The sequence below is a fragment of the Bombyx mandarina genome, chromosome 16, assembly GCF_030267445.1.
Source record: "Bombyx mandarina strain Sakado chromosome 16, ASM3026744v2".
NCBI classification, from domain to species: Eukaryota; Metazoa; Arthropoda; class Insecta; order Lepidoptera; family Bombycidae; genus Bombyx; species Bombyx mandarina.
This window is the reverse complement of record NC_143222.1, coordinates 9,788,320-9,803,839: the sequence shown is the minus strand read 5'-3', so window position 1 is coordinate 9,803,839 and position 15,520 is coordinate 9,788,320. Positions and strand designations below refer to the sequence as shown.

Genomic DNA, 15,520 nt, shown 5'->3' with positions numbered 1-15,520 from the left:
ACTCCGTGTCGTCATACGTGGCATCCCTAAAGAGTTGGATGCCGAGCTAGTCAAGGCCGACCTTCTCGAACAAGGCCTACCGGTTAACTCCGTACACCGCATGCACACAGGTCGCGGAAGGGAGCCATATAACATGGTTCTCGTCGCCCTCCAGCCTACCCCCGAGGGTAAGCAAATATTCAACATCCGAACGGTCTGTAGCCTTTCCGGTCTCGCCGTCGAAACCCCACACAAGAAAGGCACACCTAGCCAGTGCCATAACTGCCAATTATACGGGCATTCTTCCCGTAACTGTCACGCGCGCCCCCGATGCGTCAAGTGTTTAGGAGATCACGCCACGGCCCTCTGCACTCGCGATCAAAAAACCGCGACGGAACCGCCTAGCTGCGTCCTGTGTCGTACACAGGGTCACCCCGCAAATTACCGCGGATGCCCCCGAGCCCCGAAAATAAATCGCCGCGTCACCCGCCAAAACCGCCTCCGAGCTTCCGGCCCAGACATCAAAGCCTCGGCACCCTCTGTGTCGCAGGCTAAGCCAGCGTTCGTTCCGGCGCCGGTGCCCAGTGTCTCGGCTTGGGCGAAACCGCTGCCGTACACAAACACGGTTACAACTCCCTCCTCCGCGATTCGTCCCGCCCCCGCAACTCGTCCCTCTCCCGCGACTTGCCCTCCGACCGCGTCCGACAATCTCGCTTTAGCGATCGACTTCTTTCAGTCGATCAACTTTGAGCGCGTTAACGCTTTGGGCGACGCCATTCGCGCTGCCTCCACTGCACAACACTTTATCGCCGTTGTGCAAGAATACGCCGACGTATACGCGTCATTAAATACGTACGTCCTCCCCTCACTCCGCCGGTAATCAATGGCGTATATAAGTAGAATAAAGCCCCTATCCGTAACGATAGGATTTTTTAACGCTTACGGTCTCGCAAATCAACGTGATCAGGTTTTTGACTTTTTGCGTGACCATCAAATTGATATCTTTTTAGTGCAGGAGACCCTACTTAAGCCCGCGCGCCGTGACCCTAAAATCGCGAACTATAACATGGTCAGGAACGACAGGCTCTCTGCTCGTGGTGGTGGTACCGTCATTTACTATAGAAGAGCCCTGCATTGCGTCCCGCTCGATCCTCCCGCGCTCGCTAATATCGAAGCATCAGTGTGCCGAATCTCACTGACGGGACACGCGCCGATCGTTATCGCGTCCGTTTATCTTCCACCGGATAAGATCGTTCTAAGCAGTGATATCGAGGCGCTGCTCGGCATGGGGAACTCTGTCATTCTGGCGGGCGACCTAAATTGTAAGCACATCAGGTGGAACTCACACACCACAACCCCGAATGGCAGGCGGCTTGACGCGTTAGTCGATGATCTCGCCTTTGATATCGTCGCTCCGCTAACACCGACTCACTATCCGCTAAATATCGCGCATCGCCCAGATATACTCGACATAGCGTTATTAAAAAACGTAACTCTGCGCTTACACTCGATCGAAGTAGTTTCAGAGTTAGATTCAGACCATCGTCCCGTCGTTATGAAGCTCGGTCGCGCTCCCGATTCCGTTCCCGTCACGAGGACTGTGGTGGATTGGCACACGCTGGGCATCAGTCTGGCTGAATCTGATCCACCATCGCTCCCGTTTAGCCCGGACTCTACCCCGTCTCCTCAGGATACCGCTGAAGCCATAGACATCTTAACGTCACACATCACCTCGACATTAGATAGGTCATCGAAGCAAGTTGTAGCGGAGGACTTCCTCCACCGCTTCAAATTGCCCGACGATATTAGGGAACTCCTTAGAGCTAAGAACGCCTCGATCCGCGCCTACGATAGGTATCCTACCGTGGATAATCGTACTCGAATGCGTGCCCTACAACGCGACGTAAAGTCTCGCATCGCCGAAGTCCGAGATGCCAGATGGTCTGATTTCTTAGAAAGACTCGCGCCCTCCCAAAGGTCTTACTACCGCTTAGCTCGTACTCTCAAATCGGATACGGTAGTAGCTATGCCCCCCCTCGTAGGCCCCTCAGGCCGACTCGCGGCGTTTGATGATGACGAAAAAGCAGAGTTGCTGGCCGATACATTGCAAACCCAGTGCACGCCCAGCACTCAATCCGTGGACCCTGTTCATGTAGAATTAGTAGACAGTGAGGTAGAACGCAGAGTCTCCTTGCCACCCTCGGATACGTTACCATCCGTCGCCCCGATGGAAGTTAAAGACTTGATCAAAGACCTACGTCCTCGCAAGGCTCCCGGTTCCGACGGTATATCCAACCGCGTTATTAAACTTCTACCCGTCCAACTCATCGTGATGTTGGCATCTATTTTCAATGCCGCTATGGCGAACTGTATCTTTCCCGCGGTGTGGAAAGAAGCGGACGTTATCGGCATACATAAACCCGGTAAACCAAAAAATCATCCGACGAGCTACCGCCCGATTAGCCTCCTCATGTCTCTAGGCAAACTGTATGAGCGTCTGCTCTACAAACGCCTCAGAGACTTCGTCTCATCCAAGGGCATTCTCATCGACGAACAATTCGGATTCCGTACAAATCACTCATGCGTTCAACAGGTGCACCGCCTCACGGAGCACATTCTTGTGGGGCTTAATCGACCAAAACCGTTATACACGGGAGCTCTCTTCTTCGACGTCGCAAAAGCGTTCGACAAAGTCTGGCACAACGGTTTGATTTTCAAACTATTCAACATGGGTGTGCCGGATAGTCTCGTGCTCATCATACGGGACTTCTTGTCGAACCGCTCTTTTCGATATCGAGTCGAGGGAACCCGCTCCTCCCCACGACCTCTCACAGCTGGAGTCCCGCAAGGCTCTGTCCTCTCACCCCTCCTATTTAGCTTATTCGTCAACGATATTCCCCGGTCGCCGCCGACACATTTAGCTTTATTCGCCGACGACACGACTGTTTACTATTCTAGTAGAAATAAGTCCCTAATCGCGAAGAAGCTTCAGAGCGCAGCCCTAGCCCTAGGACAGTGGTTCCGAAAATGGCGCATAGACATCAACCCAGCGAAAAGTACTGCGGTGCTATTTCAGAGGGGAAGCTCCACACGGATTTCCTCCCGTATTAGGAGGAGGAATCTCACACCCCCGATTACTCTCTTTAGTCAATCCATACCCTGGGCCAGGAAGGTCAAGTACCTGGGCGTTACCCTGGATGCATCGATGACATTCCGCCCGCATATAAAATCAGTCCGTGACCGTGCCGCGTTTATTCTCGGTAGACTCTACCCCATGATCTGTAAGCGGAGTAAAATGTCCCTTCGGAACAAGGTGACACTTTACAAAACTTGCATAAGGCCCGTCATGACTTACGCGAGTGTGGTGTTCGCTCACGCGGCCCGCACACACATAGACACCCTTCAATCTCTACAATCCCGCTTTTGCAGGTTAGCCGTCGGAGCTCCGTGGTTCGTGAGGAACGTTGACCTACACGACGACCTGGGCCTCGAATCTATACAGAAATACATGAAGTCAGCGTCGGAACGGTACTTCGATAAGGCTATGCGTCATGATAATCGCCTTATCGTAGCCGCCGCTGACTACTCCCCGAATCCTGATCATGCAGGAGCCAGTCACCGTCGACGCCCTAGACACGTCCTTACGGATCCATCAGATCCAATAACCTTTGCACTAGACGCCTTCAGCTCTAGGAGCAGGCTTAGGGACCTCGGTAACCGTACTCGTCGAACTCGACAAAGAGTTCGCCGTGCAACCTAACCCATGAATCAGCTCGCTGAGTTTCTCGCCGGATCTTCTCAGCGGGTCGCGATTCCGATCCGGTAGTAGATTCATTCGCGAAGCAGCTACTCTTGAGTTGTTAGGTCTCCTTCGGAGGCGCTCGGGCAGCTGTTAGCAAATCCCACCCCTCCTGGCTGAGCCTTTGCTCGCCCACCTGTCCTGGTGAAACTGGAAAGGCCTCCGGGCCACCAGTAATCCTTCAATCATAAAAAAAAAAAAAAAAAAAAAAAAACTCCCACCTGTAGAGTTTTCTCACTTATCCAGTTCTCACTTACCCAGGTTTGACTGTATACAGTTTTAATGCGAGAAGACGACATGTGATCTACATGACAGTCGAAGGGTCAATGATGCATCCACATAACCAGAGCGCTTTACAACAATATCATATACATACAGACAGAGTCGTTGAGTTCAAGATATAGATTCTCCAGGATATAGATGCTGCGAGATCTCTTACCTTTACAACTTCAAAGGTTTCGGTTGTGACAATCTCCTCTAAATTATGATGTTCTGGTGTCGAGAAGAACCCTTCCAACAGTTGATTTGGGTTCGTCAGTGGATCGTTGTCCGTCGTTAGGGATATATACGTAGGGTCGGTCATCGTTAGGAGCTTCTCTTTCTGCGAAGAAAGTAGCATTAAAACTTTTTATATATTTCAAGAAATAATCTGATAATGGCTAAAAGGCCGTGTCAGTGTGAAGCGTGTTCATTAAGCAAGCTTATCTTTAAAATTTCATAAGCGAGATTTCAGACATCTGTCAAATATCTTACTTATGTTCTAGAATAGCTACCCGCAACAAAAGTAATTTTTAAACAACTCCGTCAAGCCCTATAATATTTACCTAGTCTCGAAACAACTGAAAGGGCAAAAACTCATTGATATTCCGTCCATATTCCATATGCATCATCAAAACATTTTTATTCCCTCGAAGGGATTAATGATCTTAATATGTACAAAGCTCTTTCCAGACATCGTATGTGTCACGTTCCATTCGATTCTGGAATGAACTCGCCATTTTCTGCCCTAACAGGATATCATGTGTCCTTGTTTAAGCGAGATTTGATCACTCCACGGAGGTACAGCTACGGCTTGACTGTGCCCCTGTTCTTCCTTAAGTATGCGGTGATAACGGCCCACTGAGTTTCTCGCCGGATCTTCTCAGCTGGTCGCGTTTTCGATCGGGTGGTAGATTCTGCGATGCACTGCTCTTGCTAAGGCTAGTGTTAGCAACGTCCTCAGGTTAGGGCTCCGTGAGCTTACCTACTCGTTCTAGCATAACCCCTCAAGGGTACTAGAATAGGTAAAAAAATTCCACCGTGGCCCTTCAACGTTTTACTGGTGGTAGGACCTCTTGAGAGTCCGCGCGGGTAGGTACCACCACCCTGGCTATTTTTGCCGTGAAGCAGTAATGCGGTTCGGTTTGAAGGGTGGGGCAGCCGTTGTAACAATACTTGAGACCTTAGAACTTATATCTCAAGGGGGTGACGCATTTACGTTGTAGATGTGTATGGGATCCAGTGACCACTTAACCCCAGGTGGGCTGTGAGCTCGTCCACCCATCTAAGCAATAAAAAAAAACTACGACAGCATTACGGAATACGAAACGTAAAATTTATCTTACCTCTTCGTTCTCCCTTTTAATAGCCTCTTCGGCCAGGTGCCTGGCGTATTGTTCTCTTAAAGTGACGTCATTTCTCTCGACCAGATCCTTGAAGGCGTGACATCGGGATATCTGGTGGACGCACTGCAAGCACAGCTGCGGGGGAAGACCGTCACCTACCGCTACCTGTGACGTCACATATGAAATACCATATGTTCGTTGTATAATGAGGAAGGCTCTGGTTTATTTGTATCACCAGATTTGACTATGCAAGGGTTCAACTCCTGCTGGTAAAAACTAATATCCTACGGCTATTTGGTCATAAGAAAAACAAGGACCACAAGTTGTGATATAAATTGTGTGTTGTAATATGTGATTTACTGGTGGTAGGACCTCTTGTGAGTCCGCACGGGTAGGTACCACCACCACGCCTATTTCCGCCGTGAAGCAGTAATGCGTTTCGGTTTGAAGGGTGGGGCAGCCGTTGTAACTAAACTGAGACCTTAGAACTTATATCTCAAGGTGGGTGGCGCATTTACGTTGTACATGTCTATGAGCTCCAGTAACCACTTAACACCAAGTGGGCTGTGAGCTCGTACACCCAACTAAGCATAAAAAAAGAGCTCGCGGCCCACCTGAGTTTAATACCACACGACTTCTAAGTCCAAGACAGAAAGTAGGGGTGGATTTCACGGTCAACACTATATCCAGACACGCAGTTCTCCACAAGGACGCCTGACCTATGGAATCGTCTAGGCAACAGTCGACGACTCTATGTCAACCGCATCTCAGCAAACCTCATCAAAACAAGCTTGTCAAACCGCCCCAGGCAATGCCGGAATTACGCAAAAACTATTTTTTGCCGATTGAAAACTTATTTAATGTTGAAGTTATTCGTGAACATCAAACAAGAAAAATTTACACTTGCCTGCGGATTTCGAACACCGGCATAGTTTCATCGCTAGCTACAAGAACATTGAGCGGTTTATCATTTAGGCTGCGACTACTTACTCTACACTAATAGGTACCAACCCGAACTTATTTCTGCAATTGAGGATTTGTTCTTTAGCCTCATCGTAGGTCTCAGTATAGTTACAGCGGCTACCCCACCCTTCAAACCGAAACGCATTCTGCCGCCGAAACGCATTCTGCCGTGAAACATCACGGCAGAAATAAGCGGGGTGGTGGTACCTACCCGTACGGACTCACAAGAGGTCCTACCACCAGTAATTACGCAAATTATAATTTTGCGGGTTTGATTTTTATTACACGATGTAATTCCTTCACCGTGGAAGTCAAACGTGAACTACTTCTATCTTCTTCTATCATTTCTTCGTGACAGTTATGAGCATTCGCACTTTTTAACATGAATAATTGGTTGAAAATTACAACTTTTATATGAATATGTTGTACAATTATTATTATTTTCGAGAAGATAGCCCAAAACCACGACCTTCATTTTTTTTTTATTTGAGGAATTACTACCGGAGGCCTTTCCAGTTTCACCAGGGCAGGTGGGCGAGCAAACTCAGCCAGGATGGGTGGGATTTGCTAACAGCTACCCGAGTGCCTCCAAAGGAGATCGAACAACTCGAGAGCAGCTGCTTCGCGAACGAATCTACTACCGGATTGGAATCGCGACCTGCTGTGAAGATCCGGCGAGAAACTCAGCGGGCTGATGTTTAGGTTAGATAGCACGTACGGTTATCGGGGTCCCTAAACCTGCTCTTAGTGTTAGAGCTAAAGTCGTCTAATGTAACGGTTAATGGATCTGATGGATCTGTAAGGACGTGTCTAGGACGTCGACGGTGACTGTGAGTTCTTAGAAGGCCAACTCAGTTTGTTTCACGAGAGTAAATCAATATTTAGGTACTTCATACATTTTTTTATTTACTCTGGTTTAAATCAAACAAAACTATAGTCGGATTTTTAATTAGACGAAGCCAGCTGACAGTAGCTAATGTCACTTTGTGAAATAATGTTGCTATATTTAAAGTAATAGTGATGCGTTCAGTTCTCGTTCAATCACATGAATGAACAATGAGTGTGAAGAGTTAATCATTAATTTCAAACTATAAAAGAATATTATTTATATTTTACAATAAAATTGTATTAAAGTGCTCCAATATATGTTACTAGTAGTATGTAACTACAATCAGTTTTTTTTATTTTCATTACCTACCCATAATTGTTATATTTTATACGTCTATAATCTATAATTTCAACTATTGTGTTATTTTTGTATAATTTCAACTGTATTGCAAATAGGACAGTCTTACAAGCTTCCTCGCAATGTTTTTCTTAATGTTTAAAACACTCGGTATTCAGTACAGGTAGATACTATAGGAACATAATATTTCATCGAAAACTCGTTGGTATGTACAAAGCACGCCTAAAATTCGAACCCCGTACCCGATATCGGCAATTCGGCACACCAACTATTCACTAGACAATCGAGGCAATTTCATTAATTCAGGAGTTTTTTCAATCGTTCACTTTGTCACAACACTATTTTTATTTCATCAAAAACTGACAACACAGTAAACGTCAGTTAACTTCGTCTAATAAAAAATCCGACTATAAACGTGACTTAAAAAAAAGCTCTGTCTCTTAACCACGGAACCCTAATACAAATAATTTCTCATAAAAGCTTCGTGATATGCGTTTAAAGTCGCAACATAAAACCCCTCTCTTATTTTCATTCGTGCTATCTAGGCTATTATTTTCTAACAACTTGATATTTTGTCATGACCTTGAAATTTTTGCGTGTGTATGTACGACTCATTTTAATTGTGTCCCTATTTGTGATTGTATATCCAAGGGAATTTATGTGGTTGGGAAAGTAGGTATGATAAATTAGTAGGTAAACAAACGCCCATATCCATTCTCAAACTAGAAGATAAAGGATGACAATATAGAAATTCTACTTTCCATTGATGTCACCAGCCCTCCACAAAATTCGAGTCTGTTATCTCATGCGTTTTGCGTATGGTGCGTACAATAGAAGAGGACAGAATCGTTTCGTCATTTCTAGAATGAAGCAGTTGCTTCAGGGTTTACGAAATTGTTCATCACGAATGACTTCTGAACAAAGATGACGCGATGTAAGGACGAATGGCGCGACAGAAACTATACGTCTGAAACACGAGTGCAAGTGAGACAGAAATGTTTTGATTTTCAAATTGAGTTATGTCTTCCTTACCTGAATTTTTGATATCCCCATCAACATTGTGGCGGTTAATTGCTCGAATAAAGGCCTCATATCCTTTTTTATCTGCAAACAAGCACGGCATATTTTTTCGAAATTTAAATTCTGTGTTTTATTAAACGTGGCCATTTTGGGCAGCAGTCAGCTTGAGCTGTTTTTGTCCTTGTTATACTACAACATTATTGATGTCATAATTTTAATGAAAATAGCCGTGGCGTTATTTCTATATCACAAAAAGCACTGAGTATTGAAAAATCTGCCCATTTTCAGTGAAAGCAAGAACATTTTATGTTTAATTCACAACACAACACTGCACAGTTGCGAAACTGGATTACAAAGAAAGAAAGACAGCTACATTCAATATGGGTGGAATGATGAAACACTTGAGTGAGCAAGACAGAACTTGTGTTGATATTGAATATTAGTTAAGAAAAAGAGAGATAGACATAGACCCTGTTCGATCCGCTCAGAGAAAACAGAATCCTATTTTGCTGCACCTACGTGATCCTTATTTGGTTGTAACAAGGATGGGTATTCTTTGTATGAGCTTACAATATAAATTAGTAGTCGGAGTCGAAATAGTCATAAGATCTATTTTTGTTCGTAGGAACTACCTGAGTAACTTCTGTGATAGTACAACAAATCGAATTTTTATTTCATTTGTATCGTTTTAAGTTTACGTACAATTGTACGTACCTAACTTAAATTTGATAAATAAAATTATACCTACTTTAACTCTAATTTCATTGAAAATCAGACTAAATCACCTAGCGTCTCACATCTCAATGTTTGTTAGAAAAGGATAGTCATATTTAACTTTATATTTAAATCGTATTCGAAAAGTTACATACATAGATAATTTCTAATAAATCAACAATATAGATTTAGTACATATCGTTTTTCTTTATGTAGATTTTCTTATTTAAAATCCGTATTTGTACACCCAATACCTAAAAAGTACGAGTTGGTGCAACTCTACAAAACGCTCGGGTAATTCCAGTAATACTTAATTACTCAGTAACTTGATTATTTCGGCCAACACCAATTAATTAGGACAACCTCCCTGAAATTATTTATGCTTACTGAATACGGTTATTCGATCTTATTTATTCATCTAACTCTTTCAATTAATGTCAGAAAAGTGAACAAAATCAATAACTTAGCTTTTATGATTTATGACGAAAATAGTCGAACATATTCACCTGTAGGCTTAGTGCGAGTTTCAAAAATCGAATCGAATGACTCGCATCGAGTGTACGCTCTTCACGGTGAAACGTGCGGAGCTCTGAGTGCGAGTTACTCGATTTGCAGGACGTTTATTCATCTTTAGAAGCAATAATTTTTTCTTTTATATTGGTAGCATGCAAGTTTTTTTTTAAGGCGTTTAATTGAAATGCCAAGCTTTCTAACGATATTTATAATTAGTCGGGTAATGGGTAATGTACCTGTGCTTAGTGCGAGTTTTTTTAATTACTCAGTCGATGTTAATGTTATGTTTAATTTGTGTGAGTTTGTATCAGTGCCACCTAGTGATAAGCTTATGAATCTCATTTTGTGGGAGAGAGAAGGTTTGTTTATGTTGCTGTCTCATGTATCGAATAGCTTTACCGAAGTGAGCCTCTCGATTATTGTATGTGCGAGTGCGAGTTACAAATTAATGGATTTTGAGAGTATTTCTTCACTTTCAAGCAAGTTAAGTAGTCACTAAAAATTTTGCCGTGAAACCAATACAATATCAAGATTTTTTCTTTCGTTTTTAATAATAATGTTGTTTTTTAAGGTTTTATCTATTCTAATGGTTTATACACATATATTTTTTCGGTTAGAAAATTTTATAGACGTCTAGCTAGTTATAATATATTAATTCTTTGCTTTTTCATTTAATTCTTATTAAATCATTGCTTTTTTTTAAAGTGTTGTTTGATGAGAGAGAGAGAGCGAGATAGAGTTGTTTTTTTTTTATTGCTTAGATGGATGGACGAGCTCACAGCCCACCTGATGTTAAGTGGTTACTGGAGCCCATAGACATCTACAACGTAAATGCGCCACCCACCTCGAGATATAAGTTCTAAGGTCTCAGTATAGTTACAACGGCTACCCCACCCTTCGAACCGAAACCCATTATTGCTTCACGGCGGAAATAGGCGGGGTGGTGGTACCTACCCGTGTGGACTCCCAAGAGGTCCTACCACCAGTGAAAGAGTATTCTTTATTGTACACAAAATGAATAAATATTGTGAAACATTTTTTCTTGGTCTTATCGCTAAGAGTGATCTCTTCCAGACAACCATTAGATGGGTAAGAATAATTTCGAAATGAATTGCACACTGTGTATCTATCTATTATAGAAATATATACACACACGCACATACACACGCGCACACACACACACACGCGCGCAATATACATATTTACAGGTACATACGTACAGATTTATATTTATAAATTATATAGAAATTTGAACAATGTAATAATAATTTTGCTTCTTTACACATTTATAAATAAGGATGGATGCTCGTAATAATTTTAGTATATTTGGGCCACCTAATGAAGATCATCAACACTATTACCGTAAATACAATCATTTTATAAACGTTCATCGGGTAAAAGATTAAACCTATGTAAAACATAATTTCTTTAATTAAAAAAAGCTGAAATAATTACCTATTCCAAGATTAATTATGTTAAGTATGTCTAAATATGTAATTACAATTAAATAAATTCTATAATAAACTTCTAATTCTAATACTTCTATTAAAGTTACTAAAAAAATATGTTTATGATGGGCAGTTTTCGTGTATTTTAAAGGTTACGCCATTACGGCAAAGTTTGTTTACGAAATTGCACCCTTAGAATGGAAGTGGTATAACTAAAAAATTTAAGATTAGTTTTATATTTCAAAACACTTATGTATTATTATTAAGAACCTACATTTTAAGTAGGTAATACGTGCAGCAAAAATGTTGGACTCCTTTTTACGAAAATTGCGCGGACGGAGAAGTATGAAATTTCCCACACTCATAGAGAATATAGAGAAGTAGTGCAGATTGCTAATTTTTTTTTTTAATTGTGCATAAACAATAAAAAAATAAACTAAATGAATAAAAAAACCTTACACACATTACCATGTATTTGACACACACACACACACACATGCATTTATACTTTTTTTGTTTATTGATTTATCAATCTGTGGTCAAATTGAGAATAGATTAATATTTTTTGTCTTTAATATTATTTTTCTATAATGTAGCCTTGGCGACATAGAGCAATGATTATTATAGAAATGATGATAATAGAAAGGTGACAATAAAACTATAATAATGTTCAAACTTAAAATTTAAATAAATTATGGTCAAATTTCGACCACTGGACTACCATTAGTAGATAATAATAAAATCATTTATTGCCTTTCACACAGATTTAGATTATTACAGGCAGCCTACAAGGAAACAACAAAAAAACAAAACACTATTATATCATTTCTGGCAAGCAGCTCAACATTTGCACTTGTATATTATTAATAGGAATTTTATTAAGAATATTGACAATTTATGAGGAATTTGACAAGTACGGATTAGTTATAGATATATGTAGTTACATATTGTAAATTAAATTAGTTTTATAAGTGCAATAAAAAATAATTTAAATGATAAAATGATAAAGCCATACCTTTTTCCAATGTGACGATTAGAGGGTATCCTATTATTCTTTTCTATATTATTCTATCAGCTTATAAAATTAAACAGTCTCTTTTAGTCTAGAAAAGGACAAAGTACTCTTTCTGTCTTTTTCAAATAAAATGGCATGCCTTAAAGTGTTTAAACCGAAAAACTAAAAAAATACAATTATTGTATTACAATATTGAAGTTTACCAGAAACTAAGAATTTTGGGTTGAGCCACTTTAATTCTAAAGGTACAAAATAGTATTGAACACGTGACATTACCCGAATAATTTTGAAAGTAGTTGGTTCCCATTAAAATGCTGTTAAAATGCGTTGTATTTCATTTCGACGGTCTAATGCCAAAACATCACGTGCTACCAATATACGAGAAATAATATTATTGCTGCTCTCGGTGAATAAACGCCCTGCGAAGCGAGTAGCATATCTCAACTCACACTCACAATTCTTCATTTTTCACCGTATAGAACGTAAACTCGATTTGATTTTGATTTATTCATTTACAATTGAACAACTAGGAAAAAAAGATGAAAAGACATTTTGGAGGGACCGCGAGGAGCTAAATTGTGTGAATTGTTTTATTTTGTCTATTTAATGTTTCTTAGTTAATGCGTATTTAATATTTCTTCGTGTATAAGTGTAATTTTGAGACCGTCCTGGCCTAAAGGTTAAGGCGTCCGGTGTATTCGTATCTTGCAATGCACCGGTGTTCTAATCCCGCCGGCGGGTATCAATTTTTCTAATGAAATACGTACTTATCAAATGTTTACGATTGACTTTCACTTTAAAGGAATAGCATCATGTAATAAAAATCAAACCCGCAAAATTAATTTTTGTAATTACTGGTGGTAGGACGTCTTGTGAGTCCGCACGGGTAGGTATCACCACCCTGCCTATTTTTGCCGTGAAGCAGTAATGCGTTTCGGTTTGAAGGGTGGGACAACCGTTGTAACTATACTGAGACCTTAGAACTAATATCTCAAGGTGGGAGGCGGCATTTGCGTTGTAGATGTCTATGGGCTCCGGTAACCACTTAAGATTAGGTGGGCCGGGAGCTCGTCCACCCATCTGTGCAATAACAAAGTAACGTGGGTTTATTAACTGCTTAGTATCTGTGAAAGTGCGAAAATTAAAAAAAATTAAACAAAACCGCTGGACGTAGCTTCTCGAAGTCTTCGAAAAGGTCCACTGAAAAAAATCTCAGTATATAATCAGCATTTTGCAGAGATTATATTTTATCCCATATTATCTGATCTCATTTCATTTCATTCCATGCCAATTGATTAATGCTTAAAATTAATCAAATCCATTTCACTCCATATTATCATTTTTCATAAAAAAAGATTAGGCTCTATGGCATGATATTTTTGCCTCTCTAGTTGGAAAAATAAAACTACTAAAGAAATACTCGATCGAAACGTTAAAATCCACTAATTTGTAACACGCACTCGCACAAATGTCATTCGTAGTACTCATTTCGGTAAAATTACTCGGTTACGAGATCACAACGTTAATATGAACTCGCACTCACAAAATAACACCGAGTACGTTTGCCGCTAGGGGCGCTGTTCCAATTGCATACAAATTTGAGCAAACTGGCTCGCTAGTGAGAACGTTACAAAACTCGCACTAAGCACATGGTAGTAAGTGGTTGGATATTAATAATACCAGGGAAGTAGCCAAGCCACTGGCTGCCGGTAACGTCGTATACGTTGACAAAACAAAAGCCAATCTCATGCTTTCTTTCTCTTGAAGAAGTGATATACAAGCGTAAAGACGTGTGAAAATAAAGTTTTATAAAGAACCGCTTGCTGGCATTTGAATCGAAAACGAATACCGACTATCACGAAAAAGTGTAAAATCACATTTTAATGTTTCCCGTTATACCAGACCGGTAATCGTTCTCGTCGAACCCGTCGCTTGTGACGAAGGGCTCAGCGAGTAAATTAACCCATGGACACAGCCCATTTTGTTTCTCTCTCAGTGGGTCGCGTTTCCGATCCGGTAGTAGATTATGAGATGCACTGCTCTTGCTAGAGTTAGTGTTAGCAACGACGTCAGGTTTGAGCCCTGTTAGCTCACCCACTAGTTCAGTGAATCTAAAATAACCCCTTGAGATTAGGTACTAGAACAGGTAGAAAAAAGTCAGAGCCCTCTGTAATACTGATGGATGATTAGTAATTCGGTGCAATTACAAAAATACCTACTTTAACCCAGTTTTATAATACAATATAATGAGTATTATTTTCGCATTTTCATTTTCTTCATATTTTTAGCAATTTTAATATACTTGGATCCGCTTGTGGCGTTCAAGAACGCACCTTTTTATGATGCGTAAGCCGGAACGCACGAGATGTGGAAAAAAGAATAAAGTCTGTGACACGGGACCTTTTTACCGCCAAATATTTAAAACGTAAAAAATGTGTTTAATAACTAATGTAATATAATTACTTAGAATTGTTTATGCCGCTACAACAATAAAATTTATATTGTTTCAACTGTGGTGTTAATTATATAAAACACGACTTTACGGCGAAATAAAGAAGGGACTCTATATGAGCTCCCTCACACTGAAAGAAATAGTGAAAACTAATTTTATCACAGCTTTCTTTTTTGCGTTTCTTAAAAGTTAATAACAGTGGTTGTTATTTCCCATCACTAGTTGAGATCAACTGCCACTTGCCAAAAGTCAGGATCTAATTCTTTCGACAGTCAGACGATAAAGCCGTTCAATATTAGGTGTATTAACTATGAAGCAGTTTCCGCTCTTTTCTTTTACGTATTACTTTTGAAATAGTTTAATTATTCTGATTAGATACTAGAAGAAAAACAAAATGTTACTATAATACTGTGAATTTTCTCTGGAAATGCGATCTTGATGATTGCAGCTCTAATTTTGATGACAAGTGACATTGACTTGCAGTGATTATCTGTACGGCTCCGACCTGTAGTTGCCACCTTTTATGAAATTCGAGTATTCATTACATTTTCATGTCACTTAAAGATTGAAATTGGTAATGTTTGAAACATTAAAGTTACTAAGAGAAAATCATAGGTAAAAGGCTAACGGTTAGTCCTGCAAGTTCATGTCTAAAGGTACTCGCCCAAGTTGGAATTAAAAACTTCAGAGGTGTCAAGGGACACCCAGATGGAACGAAGTTACTTTCGATTAATTAGTGAAGGAATTGTAATTTTTTTTTTAAGTTATAATAATAAATTACGGCATTATGAAGAAGAAAAAAACAATACTATGAACTAAATTACTAT

At 40.7% G+C, this 15,520-nt stretch overlaps 1 protein-coding gene across 1 annotated transcript in view; it reads right to left on the bottom strand.

Annotated features, from left to right (window-relative positions):
- LOC114247693 (uncharacterized) overlaps positions 1 to 8,919 on the bottom strand; it is a 30,265-nt gene extending 21,346 nt beyond the window's left edge. Inside the window, exons 1-3 of the mRNA XM_028180709.2 lie at positions 8,564 to 8,919; positions 5,383 to 5,547; positions 4,218 to 4,379 (exon numbers count right to left, since the gene is read on the bottom strand). Of these exons, the coding sequence (XP_028036510.2) occupies positions 4,218 to 4,379; positions 5,383 to 5,547; positions 8,564 to 8,698 (462 nt within the window). The 5' untranslated portion in view covers positions 8,699 to 8,919. The remainder of the gene's footprint in view (positions 1 to 4,217; positions 4,380 to 5,382; positions 5,548 to 8,563) is intronic.
- Between the last annotated feature and the right edge of the window lie 6,601 nt (positions 8,920 to 15,520).